The 17437-nt window shown below is 54.1% G+C and overlaps 2 protein-coding genes across 2 annotated transcripts in view; both read left to right on the forward strand.

Annotated features, from left to right (window-relative positions):
* Positions 1-9836: 9836 nt before the first annotated feature.
* RPLP2 (ribosomal protein lateral stalk subunit P2) overlaps positions 9837-17437 on the forward strand; it is a 161243-nt gene continuing 153642 nt past the window's right edge. The window contains exon 1 of the mRNA XM_086613834.1: positions 9837-9844. The gene's annotated coding sequence lies outside the window, so the exon portion shown is untranslated. The remainder of the gene's footprint in view (positions 9845-17437) is intronic.
* RASSF7 (Ras association domain family member 7) lies at positions 12644-16555 on the forward strand. The gene is made up of 5 exons (XM_086613941.1): positions 12644-12758; positions 12976-13880; positions 14862-15030; positions 15702-15812; positions 16524-16555. The coding sequence occupies exons 1-5, from the start codon at positions 12656-12658 to the stop codon at positions 16553-16555; spliced, it is 1320 nt and encodes a 439-aa protein (XP_086470067.1). The 5' UTR covers positions 12644-12655.

The raw sequence follows: 17437 nt of genomic DNA on the forward strand, positions 1-17437 counted from the left end.
TGATTTCAGGAGAAGTTAGGAAGAGGCAGGTGGAAACGGGTGAGAAATGATCCAAAGAGGCAAGACAGGAGCTTTCGCTGCTCCTCGCAGTAAGCCAGGGCCGGCTCCCAGCGATGCCGGCGCTAACGGCGCGCTTGCGGGCCCTGGCTCGGTGCTCTGCCGAGACTTGCCAGGCAGGCGCCGGGTCCCGGGGACGTGTGGCAGCACGAATGCCAGAGCTCAGCTGTCAAATGGCGGGGCACTGGAGCCAGCTGGGATGGGGCAGTGATGCTACACGGACCTGTCCGCTCACCTCACGGGGTAGCTGTGTGGGGTCGTGCTCCTCATGCAGCAAGAATTGCAGCTCGTCTTGGGGAGAAGAGAGCAAATGTGTGTGTGCACGTGCTGTATCTGCAGTGGTTGTGAGCAGGAAGTGTATCTGAATGCTGCTTGCCTTCCTTATGGGGCAGTGCCGGTGGTGTCTGCTCGGGAAGGGGCTGCGGGGAAGGGAGGATGCTCTTACCTTCTGCTGGTGCTGCTGGAATGCCAGGAATCCTCCTGCATCCTGGTTATCTGCCGGGAGAGCCTGAGCACGGCGCCTGGCCTCCCTCTCGGCATAGCTCCACTGGCTTCCCCACACCCTCTTGAAACAAATAGCATGGAAATTGAGAAGTCCCCCACCAAGTGCACGCATCTTCCTAAAGCCTTTCTTCCACCTTTTCATAGAAAGCTGTGAGGCCAGGGAGTGTGGCTTGCAGCACCTTTGGGTACTGGGGTAGTGGGGACCTTTGGGTCTAGGGGTCCTGCTCTCTGAAATTTCCTAGCAAGGGGATGCTGCTTGCTAGGAAAAATAAAACTCTGCAAATTGGTGCAAGATAGACGTGGGAGTTAGCTCTACCAGGGACTTGACGGGGGGACCTGAGCAACAGTCTGACCCTGAGATAATAAAACAACTTATGAACTAAATCTGATTTCTTTTAAATTCTTTTTTTTTTTTTTTTGCTTGTGCTTAGGAAACGTAAGTTATGGCTGCTCTCAGGCGCCTGGTAGCTTTGGATACCTGCAGGCCCCAGTGAGTGTACTGGGGAGCTTGCCAGGCTTGACCAAACCTTTTGGCGACGGGTGGTGGCTGGCTGAAGCAGTGGGATGACGGCCAGTCTGAATCATCCCAGGGTGATTCGAGATATGAGTTAACCAAAAAAGGTAGCGTGGTGTAATTGCTGAAGATACAGGGATTTGCTGTGCTGGGGCAAACAGAGGAGCTTCTGTGCCAAAGTGTTTTGGGGACTGGATGTAAAATGAGGTTGGGTGGGAGCTGGTCTGCTCTGGCAGCGTTGTGTGTTCTCCACCTCCATAGTGGAGACGTGTCATGGTTGCCTTCACCACCACCTCATGCTGCAGAGGAATGTTGCCCAAGTGCATCTGCTAGGGTCTCCACTGGCTCATCTCATCTATGTTTCTCAACATCTGTCTTGCCCTGTCCCATTTGTGTCTTCTGCTATGGGAAAACCTCCAGTGGTGGCTTGGAAGGGACCCGTGTTCTGCAGTCCCCTTGTGTGCTGCAGGCGTGATGCTTTGGGACCAAATCCAGACAAGGGTTGCTCCTCCGTGGCTGGGAGGCCGTGATGTGCGTGCCAAGGCTTCGGAGCAGAGTATTTCCTTGAGTTGTGTGATGTCGGGTGCTGTGGTGAGGCAGGAGGAAGTCCAGGTGCTGCTTGACGATGGGTTGCTCTGTGCCTGGGTTTAAATAAAGGCGTGAGGGATGTTTTAAGTATTAGGTCTGTGTGTATGTGTTGTTTTTAAGAGCATCTTTTTAAGGGATGTTCCTCGATCTGTCTCAACTTGTCTACACCCTTGTAAACCTGTGTAGTCAAATTAAGGCATAAGCGTGTCTCCACAGAAGGCTTTTAACAAAATCCTATTGTTGCAAATGATTGCTAACAATTTTATGTCCTTCCATTTTTCAGAAGCCAAATTCATCAGCTTCTAAAAGCAGCTGATTATCTGGCTTTTTGTGGACTGGAGTCAGCACTTTCTTGAGGGCTGGGGTGCTTCCAGCTGCCCCAGGCTAGTCATCTAGAATAACTCATTGCTTCAAAAAAAAAAAAAAAAAGAGAGAAATAAAACCCCCACAAACAACACTTCCCACCTGAAGACATGAGTGGATCAGCCCTGAGCTGGAAACTTTGGGGCAGTTCAGCACTGCCTGAATTTGGGAAGACTTCCTCTGCTGCTTCGTAACCCTGTTGCAGCACAGGGCCTGCTGGAGCTCTTGGTCTTACGAGCCACGTGCTCAAACCTCCCCATGTCCCTTCAAGTGCCTCCTGCGTAACTGGGAGGACTGGCTCCATGGATGCCATGGTGCTCTCAACAGCATTTTGGGGTCCAGTGTCCCTCATGGAGATGCCCCATGATGTTAGACCTAGCACTGTGTTCCTGAGCACGGGGACGTTGGAGGAACCTATAGCATCCCATAGGAGAGTAGCTGGGTCAGCAGAGAAGCCCGGTGAGCAGCAGCCTCCCTGTTGCTCCCTGCTTTTCCTGCCAGCCCAGGGAAGCTGTTGGTAAGGTTTGGGAGCACCCAGCTGGTGTTGTGAAGGTGCCTGGCTGAGGGATCATGCGAAGAGCGTTTTTCAGAGTTCTTACTGGTTTAGTGATTCCTGCTGGGAATATTGCTTTCCCTGGGAGGCACGAGTGCGCAGCAGGGAGTTGGTCTCTGCCTCTGGATGCTTGCCTGAGGCAGCTCGTGGTGTGCAGGGGGCTGGATGAACACCACAGGCATCTCGGTAAGAATAAAGATGGATTGGGTTGGTTTTTTTTTGAGGTTTTGTGGTTGCTGTTTTCACTTGCTGATTTTTATTTATTTTCTTTTCCAAGTTCTGGCAATGTTTGGAGGTGACAGTGCTCCTTTCTGCAGAGGCCAGGCATGCGTACAGTGGGAAGGCTGGGTGGACCAAGTGATGGGCTTTTACCTCTGTGTGTCGTGATCAGTGCTGGCTGGTTTCTGCAACGTGAAACTTCCCTGCCTCTCTGAGGGACAACCTGAGCTTAATTGTCAGAAAGCACCTCATGGTCTCCTTGGGCTCTTGACCAGTGTGTCCAGGTCTTTGCTTAACAGTTTGTGCCTGTAGAAAGTCAAGTGTTTCCCAGGTTTGCTCCAAGGATGTCTCTCCTTCCTCTCCTCCCTGCCCTGATTCTTCTGGGATGGGGCTTTCTCAGGACAGCTCATCAAGCCCTTGAAGTCCCATCCCAAAGGGGTGGCTCTGTGGGGCTTTCCTAGGGCTAACCCAGCCTAGGCACCAGGTTGTACCATGTCACACCTGGTCCAAAGTATTCCCAGCTGCCCCACCATCAGTGGGGAAAAAAGCTGGTTTTGCAGAGGGATTCGTACCATTGAAAGTATTCCTGCAAGTTTGGTGTTTTGTTTTTTGTGTTTTGTTTTTTTTTTTAAATAAGTCTTCCTTTTCTATTGCTCTTTCCAGTCTTTTAAAAATCTTACAGCATCTTATGTTGCGAAAGGATGTTTGCTCTACTGCTCTGGTGGGGAGATATCCCTGGGACTCAAGAGCGGATGCGCTAGAAGCAACATTGTTTTGCATCTTTGAGATGCTGCACACCGAGGACTAGTTGTCTCCCAAATCTACTTCACCGCAAGCAATTTTTGGAGTGTTTTAACGTGGTTTGAGGATTGCCTAGGCTGCGGCATTGGACTTGGTGACACCATCTTTGAATTCAGATGGCTTTTTAATAACCTGCTGGGAGTATGAAGAAGTTGGGGTAGGAGGCTCAAAAGCTGAGGTTCCCCAACTCATGCCCCAGATGAGCATGAGTTGCATGAGAATTAAACTCTTAAATGCTTCTGAAAAAAACAAGATATTTTTATTACATCTTCCTCTCTGCACAGACAGGACAGCCAGCACGGACCCCAGCACCGGTTCCTATCCCATCATGGTCCTTCAGGTATAGCCGAGTGCTGGTGGAGCCCTTGACCCCCAGCATTTGGAAGGACACCCGCTACGTGTGGAGCGGGAAACGGAACCCTTTGCCGGCATCGAAACCCCTTCAGCCAGAGGTTCGCCCCCTCCCAGAAAGGCAGTTTGGCCTGGTTTCAGCTGGGACAGACACACGACACAGTTTTGGGGATTAAAGTTGGTCATGCAGCCATGATCTCCATCGCTTGTTGAAGGACAGTGACTTGTACCCCCGATGGACGGCCCCTTGTGTTTCAGTCCCAGATAGGGAATTGAGTTGCCTCTCCAGACGTGTGCCTCCATTTTAGTGCTTTAAAGAGCTTATTATCTCTGGGTGGGTTCAGGTGGGGATTGATAGCACCTCCACCTGATTAATCATGTGCCAGGTAGCAGAGACTTCTAAAATACCCAAGTGTCTTATCAAAGGTTTCAGCCTGGATTAATTCTGGGTCTCTTGTTTATTTGACTCTGTGTCTGCGTGAGAGAAAGGAAGGAGCTATTTCAGCTCTTGGCAAATGGTCATTAAAGGCCTTTTTAATCCTACAAAGTTATAAATAAATATCCATGGCAGCATGCACCTGCATATTCATCAGTGCATCCTCTCCTCCGGAGACCCAGCAGCGCGTCCTTGGCGTGTGGCTGCTTTCTGAAGCAGGGTAGGAAACTGCAAGTTATTCCGGAAATGGAAAATAAAATCTGGAAGGTTTATCCCTGGTTTTGCATTTGCTAATTTGTTAATTACTCTCTCCCCTCAGATGAGAATTGCAGTGGAAAGAGGATTGCTGGTGGCTGATGCCAGCTCTTCTGAAGGAGGCTGGAAGGCACGTTGGGGGAAGAATATTTGTAGGTCATTTGGCTTTTTTGTGTCCCTGGTCCCACTTGGAGGATACATGCAGAGCCTGAATTTTCCTGTAATCCTATGGAAATGAAATCCTTGATCACTTTGAGATGAGGAAAGCAGCAGGTCAGTGCCTGTCTCCACTTGCCTTGTAGGTGGCCAAAGTGCATCTTGTCCTCTGAGCTGGACCAGGTGAGCATCATGAAGAAGCTGCACTTTGAGGGTCATTTTCAGCACTTCTGGAGGCATTGGGAGAAATAGCTCGTTGGCTGGGTTTTCTCTGTTTTGGTCTTGCCCTTGTAGGGGTGAAAAATGAAATTTAGAGAAAATTAAAACACTTCTCTTTGGCTGGGGAGGAGAAAGCAGGTACTTCGGAGTATTTCCAAGGCTTGAACAGGCTCTTGCATCTCTAGATTTGCAGCATTCCTCCTGCATCCCATGTCGTGAGAAATATAAGCTGTTTTCTGACTTGGGGAATGGGCTGTGTGCAATAACAGAGGAATATTCACAAATTGCATCCTGCTCTTGCTGATGACCGCTGTGGAAGAGGAATGCGGTGGAGATGCTGGACCTGCTGGCAGATGTATGCCATGGTTGCGTTTGCATGAGGATGGTCTGGCAAATACCCCTCAGAACTTGATTTTTAAGAGCTGGATTGTGAGTCATCCCCTGAAGACAATGGGCATTTGGGCATCTCGAAGCTGCTGCGCTGGGGCTCGCAGCTCGGCAGCAGCTGCAGGTGTAGCAGTGCCTTGACAGCTAAAGAGCAAGTGCCAAATTTTTTTGTATTAAAAATAAAGGCAATAGTTTTAGGGAAAAATTCGTGGGTGGACTCAACCCTGAAAGGTTTTCAAATCCAACCCCTAATCCTCAAGGCTCATCTAGATCAGCCTAGAGCCCAAAGGTACCTAAACCCAACCTTGCCCGTGTACTGGGAGCTGGACACTTAAATACTTGCCCTGCCCCTCCTGGGCTTGGCGCCTGGGCAGATGCACAAGAACAAAAGAGCGTGGCAGTGCAAGAACCTTTCCTCTTTCCCCTCTAATCTACACATTGCTGCTAATTTCGCTTTGCCCCCTTGAGAAGAAACTATGAATTTACTCTCAGCTGCTTTCACAGAGTTGCTCTCCATAGAGTTGCGCATCCGGGGCTGATGGTAATGGTTACAGCAATTGCAGGTGCTGCTAGTGTTTCCCTTGCAAACCTTCCTCTTTGTGGCAGATTTACTAACCAGCCTTGCCAGCTCTTCTCCTCCACGGACGGTAACCTTCACCGCTGCAAGGGAGAAATACGATGCGTTAAGGTGAGGAAGATGATCCTTCCCCTTCCAGGCTGAAACACCGTAACATGAGTGTGTGCAGTAGGTGGAGGGTTTTTTTTTGCTGCTTTTAATTTATAATGAGCTTTCAGTTGGTCGCTCATCTGCAGCGTGGACTGGCTAGCAAACATCCCTGAGGTGCCATCTCGATCCTTGATGTTTCAACACGGCTCTTGACACTGGCCTGCCATGGCCACAAATCTTGGCTTGTTTGAGGGGGGAAAAAAAGTTCCCAGCTCCTTCCCAGTGCTGTTTCTGAAGCCTTTGTGTGGGTCTGATGCTGTAGCAGACTGAAAAGCTTGAGTGAAAGAAATGGTAAGAGAAATCCCTGCAGGTGGAGCTGGGATAGGATGAACTGCTGTATTGGCTGGGGCATGAGCCTCCTTCCCTAAATCCCTGCCGAAGGCTGTCACTCCAAGGCTCATCCCCATCCCATGTCGCAGCCCTGGGCAGCATTTGTCTTCAGCTTTTCCTGCCCTGCTTGGCATTGGCCAGCCTTGCTGGTACACCTTGGGCATGTTAGTATGGGTCTGTAATTTTAGGGAGGAAGGGATGCAGAAAATTCCCAAGCCTCTATTTTGCTTTTAATGGGGAGTTGCTGGTGTGGTGCTTATGGCTCTCCAGAAATCTGCCTCTTTTGGCAGTTCCTGCAAGTTCCTGATGTGTGGGACATGCCCCTTGGGGTTGCTGAGGGACTTCAGCGGTGGTCTGCGGCTTCAGGCTCAAGTGATGCTTCAGCTCTTGAGTGATGCAAGTGCCATGGGGCTTATTTTTCCTGGTCTTGGACCCTCAATCTCCTTTGGTTGCAGAAAGGCCTTGAACCATGGATGTAACTTCTGCAGATGCTGAGTGTGCATTATGCATCGTAAGATGCGCCCAGTGAAGCCGCTCGCTGTCAAAGTGCGATGGAGCCCAAGGATGTGCATGGGCTTGGGATCCACTGGCACACCTCCAGTAAAGCTGCACCTTCAGGGTACGTTGGCAGTGGTTATCCCTGTCCCCAGCTGGAGTTTCTCCAGCTGAAGGAGGAGAGAAGAGCAGAGTCCGCAAAGCCCTCATGCTGTTTCAAAACTGCTGATTCCAGTAATTTGCTGATTTTTAGGGCTTGCTGTCAGGCACGCCATGGCAGAGCAGGGAGCTGGATGGGGCATGATGGGTGAACCAAAGATGCAGAGATCATTATGGCCACCCCTCAATGAGTGGCTCAGGTGTGAATTAGAGCCCCGTGCCTGCTGCTTCCTTGCTCCTGCGTGCTTGCGGCCACCTGGCGTAAGAGCTGGTGGTTTTGACAGGCCTGGAGGTGAGTAATGCTTCAACACCCTCCCTGTGACGGCAGAAGGATGAAGGGCTGCTTCTCTGGGCTGTGACCGCACTGGTGGGACTTGTTTGTCACCTCTTGAGCTTGTTCAACCCCTGTCAGCTCTTTGCACTGGGATGAAGTAACCCACTTGCTGCCGTGGGCTGGAGCCTTGTGCCTGAGTCCTGCCTGCACCCTGATGGCCTTCACGCTGTGGGAGAGGACGGTGACCTCTTTGGTAGGTGGCCCTCTCAGCTGCTTTGCACCAGGCCAGGAGATGGTGTTCCTCCAGGATCCTGGGGCCTGCATCCTCAGGATGAGCATGGCACTGTGGAAAGATCCTGCACCGTGTGACTGTGGGAAGGGCTTTGCCTGGTGGCAAAAAGCTGTGGTGGCAGTGACCATCACTGTTTACCAGAGTCTGCTGCACAGACAGCTTGTTCAGAGCCGTGGACGATCATCTCCACCCAGTGTGGAACCTGTCAGCTGGGGAGGTGCCACAGTGTCAAGCCTTGCTGTGGCTGATCTCCCAGAGCTGGACCTGCCAGTGGTGTCAACTGTTGGCCACAGCTTCAGCCTTTGACCACGGTGTCACTTTCTGACCTGGGACGGACGTGATGTTGAAAGCCCAGCAGACCTGCTCTATCCCCACAACATCCCAGTGGAAGGCAGATGATGCTGCTTCAAGAGAGACCTGAGGCAGGAGGACATTGTCAATGGGCTGGAGGGGAGCCTGGACCACAGCCTGTCCCCTCCAACCTGCTGCAGGATAAGCACCATCAGGAGCCCTCCGTTCCCTGGGGATCTTCTCCACGTTGGGTCACTTCTCCACACCTGAGTAACAAGGAGCCCTTTGGTGCCCAGGAGCTGGGCCCAGTGCTGCAGACAGGGAGGAACCTCAGGAAGTATGAAATAGCTGGTGGGTGCGTCCCGGCAGCAGCTGACCCGTGGCAGTGAGTCAGGGCCAACCTGCTGGCGCTACGGCATGCGGGTTGGCAGCGAGGCCACTCCTTCCTTCCCCTCCCCACTTGCTGTTTACTCAGGTCTTGGGGTTTTTCTTACTCGTGTGCCTGCACACAACCGGGGTGAGCACCCCCCGGCACTGGGCGGGAGAGGAGCAAGAGGATCAGGCTCAAAGCAGGAATAAAATGACTGAGAGTACCACCAGAGTGCATCCAAAGGGACTCAGAGCCCTGCGAACACCTTGGTCCTCCTTGGATGGTGGGTCATCAAGTACAAATACATCTTTATTAATGACAAGTCTTTATAACTCTACCCCAGCCTAAACTCTGACTCGAAACGCTTGTCTTCTGGCTTTTTGCAGTTTAAATTAGGCTTGCCTGGAAGCTCTCCCTGTGCTGCTGCTCTCCTGCCTGCTTGGCCCCGGACCCAGCGCTCTGCCAGGGAAGTGGATGTAGCGAGGAAGGCAAGCAAACCTCCCAAAACAGATGAAACCTCAGCACCAGCGGGATGCTTGGCTCAAAGCCTTCACGCTCGTCCCAGACAGTGCTTGTTAGGAGCTCTGTTAGAGGTGCACGGGATGCAGCTCAGAGGCGTTTTGGAGATGCTTTGGGATTTGGGTTACAGCTGGCCTTGCTGTTGAGTGCAAAACTGGGGATTTTTTTCCTAACCAGATTTTTTTTTTCCTTGTGTGTGGCAAAACGTGAGAGAAAGGCACTTGCAAAGTGTTTGCAATCCTTGGCTGTAAGGTGCCGTCTCAGCTTCTGAGAGTCCCTGTGGGGGATGTGAGGGCGGCCCCTGCAAATCGGTGGTGGTCCTCGCTTCTGTAAGGAGGGTGATGGGCCAATTTTCTTGGCTGGCCATGTGTTATTTCAGGCCCAGGGAGATCACCGAGCCCTCGTGCGTCCCAGCAACCACCAGGATAGTGGTTTGCAGGAGCAGTGCAAAACACGCATCCTCCCACACGTGTAGAAATGCTCCTTTGTCTCCTCCTCCTTCAGCTCGACAGCTTCAGGGAGGCTGGGAGATGGCAGCACCAGGAAATAAAATGATGCTGTGAGATCTGAGAGCATTATTTTTTTTTAATACTTTTTTTCTTTTTCGTTAGTGTCAGCATTTGAAATTCCGAGTCCCAGTTAGGAAATTTGTTGAAGTCGTGGTATGAATCATCCCTACCCTCAGTTTTAGGACCCATCGCATGGGGAAGGGAGCAGAAAATTAGTCACTTTGTTAATTTGCTTCCAACAAAAATGATTTAGAAATCCGTAGTGGAGGGGAGTGAAGGAATAAGAACAAAATGAAAGTGGCTTTTGGGAGTGGCCGTCCTGTGTCCTGGTGCTCGCAGCCACCTGCCCACTTCCCTGTGCTGGTTTTGGGGCAGCCTGCAGGGCCCAGCAGCTGCCCACACCTCTGGGGCATGGTCCAAGTGACCTCTGAAGGTGAATACAGACAGAGGCAGCTGGAAACCGGCCTCCTGCCAAGAAGCACTTCTTGATTGAGAAAAGTAATTCTCACTCAAAGTGTCCTTTTTGCTACCTGGTGGTGTAATGAGGGCACCCAGTGATTAGAGCAGGGGGTCATCGGTGAAGTTTAGGGTGGGGAGGTGGGGGTCGTATTTGCAAATGGAGCAACAAGACTGCACCCTAGCTGCTGATTTTTTAGGAGTGATGGTAAAGAGCCGGGGGGGCTACAGCAGAGGCGATGCTGGGGGTGAGGTACAGGCTTTGGGGTTTATTGCCTCGTTGCTTTTAGGGTGGAGATTTTTGAACCAGAGTGATTCTGGCATGGTGGGATATTGGGGACGAGATGCTATGTGAGGGTAGTGATGTGCCGCCCTGAGCAGAAACTGGGGTGTGAGGAGCATCGCTGGTCCCCCCAGATAAGGATGAGCTGCCTTCATCCCATCAGCTCTCCTGTGAGCCCAGGGCTTTGGGGGAAGAGGGGCAGCTGGGCTGGTTTTGTGTGGGCTGGGAGAGCTGATCCTGCCCTGGGAAGGGGTGAGGAGGGCAGGCAGAGGAGGGAGCAGACCCCAGCCCTACTTACCCCACCCCCTTACAAGGGGGCAGATAACATCCCATATCTGGCAGTGAGCTGGGGGTGGCGACCCCCAAAAGCCCCAGGGCTTACAGCGAGCGATTGGCTAATGGAGACCCCCTGCCACTGTGAGGATTTAGGGCAATAATAACAAAAACTATTGGATTTTGGGGTGCTGGGGGATGCGGCAGGGAGGGATGTGCCAGCTGCTTTTTGGGAGGGGGTTTCCCCCATATCGGTAGAAAAGCTGGCCGCCGCCGCTCCCAGCTCTTAGGCGGTGGCGTGCCACGCGCGGGCTGCTGGTAAATGATTGCCAGGGAGGCTGGGCAAGGCGAGCCCAGCGGCTGGTGCCAGCTCTGGACCCAAACCGGTGCCGGGGACTGGCGTGCCGGCGGCTGTCCCGCACCCAGCAGCGTTCGGCAACTGCTGGATTTTTTGGGCAAGGTGAGGCTGTGCGGCGTGGCACAACTGACTGGGTTATTGTTTTCTTCAATTTGAAGCTCCCAGCGTCCCCGTGGGGTCGGGCATGGGAAGCCGGGTTCAACACTAGCCGGGTCCCTGGCTGGGCTGGGGGCGATGCTCCCTGGGATGCATTGCCGTGCCAAATCTGGCGTTAGGGTGCTGGGAGGGTGGGGGGAGCGGTGGTTTTGGGGTGAGCTGGGTGGTGCCGCGGCAGTGCCCGGACTTTGCTCTGCGCCAGGGGCCGTTTGCAGCCTTGAGTGCGCAGGGTGGGGGGAGCAGTGCCAAAACACAGCTTTGACGTGAAATTGGGCTAAACCTTGCAAATTTGAGTGGGTTTAGGCTCACAGGGAGGTTGGCTGTGCCCAAGGTGCCCTTCACCCCCCCCCTGGTTTTCCCTGGCCGCCCAGCCAAGGCAAACATGAGCTCAGCGCTGAGGTATTTTCAGCAGCCGTTCCGTGCCCACGTTTGGGAGGTGGACAGGGGGCTAGTGCCAACAGGACCCAGCACCTGTGGGGAACAGCCTCGCCATGCCATATCTTCCCTGGTTTCTCCTTGTCTTTCTCACGCCATGGCTAAAATGCCTCGTCTCTGGAGGCGGGACCCTTTGCGCACTCCCTTTGATTACTGAAGCGGGCAACAAAAAATAAGCAAGAAGTGGTGTTTAACCCAACATCGAGCTTTCTCACAGGCCGGCTGCAAACTTGGGAGAGCTGGAGCTGAGGGATGGAGAGGCTGCGACCAACTGGGTTAGGTTGGGAAAGCGGTTTGAGACCCTCTGGATGGAGGGCCTGGAAGTTTTCTATATATTTTCCTCCACCTGGGGCTTTCAGACAAGCCTGATTCTAGAAAAAACAATGATATAGGGGGGAAAAGATACATCTTTGATTGCATGGTGTTTGAAAACCCCGTAAGCTCAAATATTTGAGTCCTTTACGGGCTTGTACTTAATTTTATGTTACTTTAAAAAAAAAAAAACAAACTGTCACAGCTGTTGAGCTGCTGGAAGAGGCAGGAGTTGGGTGCACCTGGGCTAATGGGTGTGAGTTTAATACAGGAGAAGTAACCACTGGGCCCTGGTGTTGGGCAGAGCATCCTCTGGGAGCCCGGGCTTCACCATGGGCATTCGTGCCTGGCTCCCCCTCCCAGACCCCACCTTTGGCCAGGTTTTTGTGCAGAAAGAGGCTTTCTTTTAATTTCTTAATCTCTCTCTGATAAATTGAAATGGAGGTAGATAGATTATCTGCACCTTCTCTCAAGCTCCCATTGCGAGGGTGGGCAGCAGGCAGTTTCTCCAACTTTTTCAATATTGTTTGGAAAATCCCCCAGTGCTGCGCTGCCAAATTGTCAGAGAAATCACAGTGAACGTCCAGCAAACCCATTAAAAGTCTGCGCTCGCAGCAGAAATAACCTGAGCATCATCTTCTGGGTGCCATGGAGGCACACAAACCCCGTCGTTTCCCACCATGGGAAGATTTAGACCCACTGCCCAGACATGAGCCAAAAAAAAAAAAAAAATTGTGGTTGTTTTTTTTTCTTTCAGATGAACAATAATATTAACAAAAATGTAATCCATGTGCAGGGAAAGCCACAGAGATGGATGGAGGGTGGCAGTGAGCAACTGCTTGTTCTAGGTGCACCTTCCGGGATGCTGGTGTTAAGGATGATTTAACGATGCCACTCTTAAAGCGTCTCGTATTCCTCAGCAGCAGCTTGGGATGGAAACCTGCTTTCTTTTCTGCCCACAGACAGCCTGTCCTGCAATGACCCAGCGTGCCTGAGGCCTGGCAGCTGTGGGGATGGAGCTGAAGGTCTGGGTGGACGGGATCCAGAGGGTCGTCTGCGGTGTCTCGGAGCAAACCACCTGCCAAGAAGTGGTCATCGCCTTGGCACGAGCCATCGGTGAGCCATCTCCATCTGCTGGGGGCATGCCCCTTTGTAGGTGGAGGCATCTGCCCAGGCAACAGGTGCTTCCTGGGAAGAGGAGACCTTGGGTGGGTGGGGGTGCTGCTCTGGGGTGGTGGGGACGTCACCAGCCGCTGCCCGTGGGGCAGCAGCCTCAGCACACCACAGCTGGCCATGGCTTTGCTCATCTGAGGAGCTCACCATCTCCCAACAGGTCAGACGGGCCGCTATGTGCTGGTGCAGAAACTGCGGGAGAAGGAGCGGCAGCTGCTGCCCCTGGAGTGCCCGCTGGAGTCGCTGGCCAAGTGCGGGCAGTACGCCAACGATGTGCAGTTCATCCTGCGGCGGACAGGGCCCAGCGTGGCCGAGCGGCCCTCCTCGGAAGGCGCTCCCCAGGTCCCCGAGAGGACGTTCATCCGGGCCAGCTTGCCCATCAAGCCCAGGCCCGCCGGCACAGATGCACCCCGTTCCCGGGAGCCGAAAAAATCCATGACTTTCAACTTGGGCCCTACAGGCTCCAGTGACCCGTTCGCTGTGAGCCGCTGGAGGCACCAAGCACGGGAAGCGATGGACTTGGAGGGAGGTGGGGTTGTCCAGCCCTCCAAGGAGGAGCTATTTAGGAGAGTTCTGCGGCAGCAGGAGCAGCTGCATTCCTTGGAGGTCCATGGGGACACCCTGGAGACGGACCTACGGCTCTGGGAGCGTGGCCGGCTTGTTGGCCAGGACGATGAGATCCTCTACCTGGAGCACCTGGTGCGGAGGAATGAGACAGAGCTGGGTGAGGAGGAGTTTTGGCAAAGTGAGCTCCGGCTGGAGAAGGAGTGTGAGCGGGAGCGTCAGGAGCGGGTTAGGAGCCTGCGGGCCAGCCTGGAGGAGTACACCCAGAGGATCTATGAGCTAAGTGCCCGGACTGAAGCCCTGCAGGAGGAGATCCAGTGGGAGATGGCCGAGAGGGCAAAGAGGGGGAAGGAGACCCCTGTGCCCAGCCCCACAGAGCTGGAGGACATGGCCGCCAAGATGAAGAGGGACCTGGAGGCCAAGGTCAAGCAAGGCACCCAGCTGGAGAGCAACCTGGCCAGCGTGGAGAAGGCCCTGGAGGAAGCTGAAAGGAACCTGCAGGTAGAAGGGGATGGGTTGAGTAGCCCTATAGGGTGGTGGTACCTTCGGGAGGGGATGGGACCAGCTTTCCAGTGGCATGGGGCTGCTGGGTTGCGCGGGTTTGGCCCTGCCCCACCTGGCCGGTGAACGTGGGACTGGGTGCGCGGAAGTGGCTCAGTGGCAGTGACTGCTGTGGAGGGGACACCACCACTCTTGCCCAGGTGGCGCAGGGTCTTACACCCATTGCTCTCCCTGCAAGCTGTGTCTGGTCGGGGGCTCCTGCTGGCTCATGCATGGGGAGCACAGCATTACCCCACTCCGGCATGGATGATGGTGCTGGAGCAAATGGTTCATGTGCAGGGTCTGTGATGTTGGTGGAAGGGTCGATGCCACCTTGTATAAAGGAGTCATGGAGGGGCATAGCGTTGGTCCCCAGAGTGCCTGTGCATGAAGCCTTTTGACCGTGCAAGCTGTGCAGGGCCTCAGGCTCCTCACGGGGAGCTGCGCAGCGTGAAGACGGCAGCCATGGGGCTGAACCGTGATGCTCCCCTGCTTGCCTGTCCCAGCCCCCCCAGCACCAGGGGGGCTAGGTGCTGCCTAGGGTCCCCTTCGGTGGAGCAAAAGGGTGAAGCTTTTGCCCAGCCAGGCGGTGATAGCTGCCCTTCCCCGGGACAGCATCTCCTCTTCAGCATCATGTTTTCCTCCAGCATCTCCCAGCATCGCGGCGGCCGCCGTCTGACGGCTGCTCGCACCCTCTGCTGGAGACACAGCACAGCAGGGTCGCTCCCAAAACGCTGCCTTCCTTGTCCCCACCGCCCAGGCACCCAGCTTGCCCTCAGAGAGGGGTGGCCAAGCTGCGGTGCCCCCGCGGTCCCCTCCCGTAGCTCTGGTGGGGTGAGCCCCAGCTGGGGGAGAATCCCCGGGGAGGGTACACCAGCTGGTTTTGGGGCATGGCGGGGACGTGCGGCTCACCCTGTCCCCCCCGTGGTGTGTGTTTTGCAGGCCCAGACCCAAGAGCTGGAGGAGTTAAATAAGGAGCTGAGGCAGTGTAATTTGCAGCAGTTTATTCAGCAGACGGGGGCCACGGTGACTGTCCTGCAGGCCAGGTCCGAGGAGGACGCCCAGCCGGAGCCGAGCCCGCGCGAGCTGCCAGCCTGCCGGAGAAACGGAGGTCAGCACGCTGCCGCCGGCTCGGCCGCGGGGGCTGCTCCGTGGTGCCCCTGCCCGCTCCCTGCCACCTCCTCCAAGGGGGTCGGCACCCCCTCCAAGGGGGTCAGCCCCAAAGCTGGCCGGTTCCGCCCTAGGCGCTGAGGTTAGGCAGCAGGGACGGGTTTTGGTACTGGCACTGTGGTCACTCACCATCCCAGGGGATCACTGAGGTTTGCCAGCCCCAGGACTCCTTCCTCCTCCCCGATGAATCCTGCTCATAGCCATGCTCGAGGGTCGGATCCTGTGTTGCTTTCGGGGCCGGGGTGGTCACAGGGAGCTTTCCTTCGCAGCATTGCTGCATGCCACCATGGTGGCAGCAGCAGAAAGTAGGTGTCAGCCAGTGTCAGCTCCCCGGGAGCTGGTGGGGATGGGCTCTGGCCACCAATGACCTCTTTGTGTTTGGCGAGGGAAGGGCAAGCGTGGTGCCCGGGGGTACGTCCATATCCTTGCAGAGATGAGAGGAGGCAGTGGGGTCTCTGGTGGAATGAGACAGAAAACAGGAACTCGCTCATTTCTCCTCTGAAGCACCCAGAGAGGGTGACGTGGCTGCCCCATGGCACTGCAGCAGCTGTGCTGGGCAAACACGGGAGGCACGAGCCCTGCCTGAGCCAGGCATTTTTCCCCATCCCATAGGTTTTCCTCCCACTGCCGGCACCGAGTCGCCTCCCCGGGCCAGCACCAAGCAGCTCCTCGGCCATCCCAGGACCCTGCCAGAGCCCCTGGTGTCCAGCTTGAACCCCGAGGGTGCGTACATCCCAGTGGGCCCCTGTGAGCGTGAGGCGGGCTGGGGAGGATGCGTGGAAAGCAGGGAGAGGCTTTTGCTGCCCAAAACGGGCTGCAGAGAGCGAGTGTGTGCTGGGAGCGAGTGGACTGAGCTATTTATAGATGCCATTAGGAAGAGCAAAGCTTACACCTCAGCAGCCTCCACTCTGCTGCCAGGGGCTCGCACACTGGCAGTCCAGCTCTCTGCCCTGCCAGGAGCTGTGGAGAATGCTCCTCTCCCCTCTCCTCCCACCTCGTGTGCCCAGGGCTAAGACCTTGCTAGGGTTAAGAGAGGGAGGATTTGGCTTCCATCTTTTACAGGAGTCACTTTTGCTCCATCTTGGGGACCAGTTCACCCCAAAACCCCTCCCACCTCCTGTGACCCTTTTTCCACCCTGCGCCGTTTCTGGGTGCAGCAAAAGCAAGCTGTAAAATGTCCCTGTCCACCGTGGTGATGCTGCCTGCATCCTGGCATCCCATCCCCATCCACACCACCATCCCCTCAACAAAACCCTGCTGCCGTCCTCCTCATGGTCCGGAACATCCATCTCTATCTCACCAGATGCTGCGGCGTCTGCATGTCCGTTTCCCAGTCCAGGCTTTGCACTCATGTACGTCCCATTTTCTGTTCCCCTCTTCTTTTCACGAGTGCTTGATGGGGTCGCTCAGGTTGTTCTTTGTCTTGTCTTGCAGTTATAACAACCAGGCAGAGCATCTGGAGGTAGAAGGCCCTGGCCAGCGGAGGATTGATTGCCTTGCAAGTGTAACTGTATAAATAAACCATATTATATATATATTTTTTTTACTGCTTTATATCGTGAATGGATGTGGACGGCCAGACAGAGTATTTTTACAGACTGTAAAATAAAACCGGAGACGGATGACACAAAGCAACTCTCTTCCCCTGCGGATGGAAGCAACCCCCTTCTATTTTTTTAAAGTGCTTTCTATATTCAACAGAAAACAGCGGTGCTCCCATTCCGCATAGCCTCCTCAAAAGACCCATCGTGCATTCGGAAAAGTCCTTGCTCTTTTGACTAGAGGAGCGAAGCTGCCGTGGAGACCTGCCTGGAGGCTCGCCTGGATGGAGCAAGTTAATGGGTTTTACAGCATCTCACCGCAGCAAGCGGGACCATGACAAACAGCCTCTTCACTGGCTGCAGGGGAGACACAAGAGCACTTTTAAGACAAATTTCTGCCCCCCTCTTTTTTTTATTATTATAAGAAACCTGTAGTAGAAATCCCCTTTCCATAGTGTCACGGACCAGGCTTCAAGGGAGCAGGGAACACAGAGCAGGGGCTTGTTTTTTCTTAAATCCACTTAATTTTTCACCTTGTTTTTAAAATAAAAAAATCGCAGAATGAGCCCTTTCTTGGTGGCGGCGCGGGTGGGGAGCAGGACCAAACCGCTCTTGGTGACATTTCACTGATGTTTTACTTGATGGCCAGTAGTTACTCTCGGGTTTTGTTCATCTGTCCCATTGGGTCGCCTTGTATTTTCATTGCGAAACCAAAGCGATTTGGGGAGGAGATGGGTTTGTCCAGGAGGTCCTTGAGCCTGTTTTCAATGCATCATATGCAAAAAATGTGACTCAGGCACGGTGTTC

Source organism: Tauraco erythrolophus, chromosome 6 (assembly GCF_009769465.1).
Source record: "Tauraco erythrolophus isolate bTauEry1 chromosome 6, bTauEry1.pri, whole genome shotgun sequence".
NCBI classification, from domain to species: Eukaryota; Metazoa; Chordata; class Aves; order Musophagiformes; family Musophagidae; genus Tauraco; species Tauraco erythrolophus.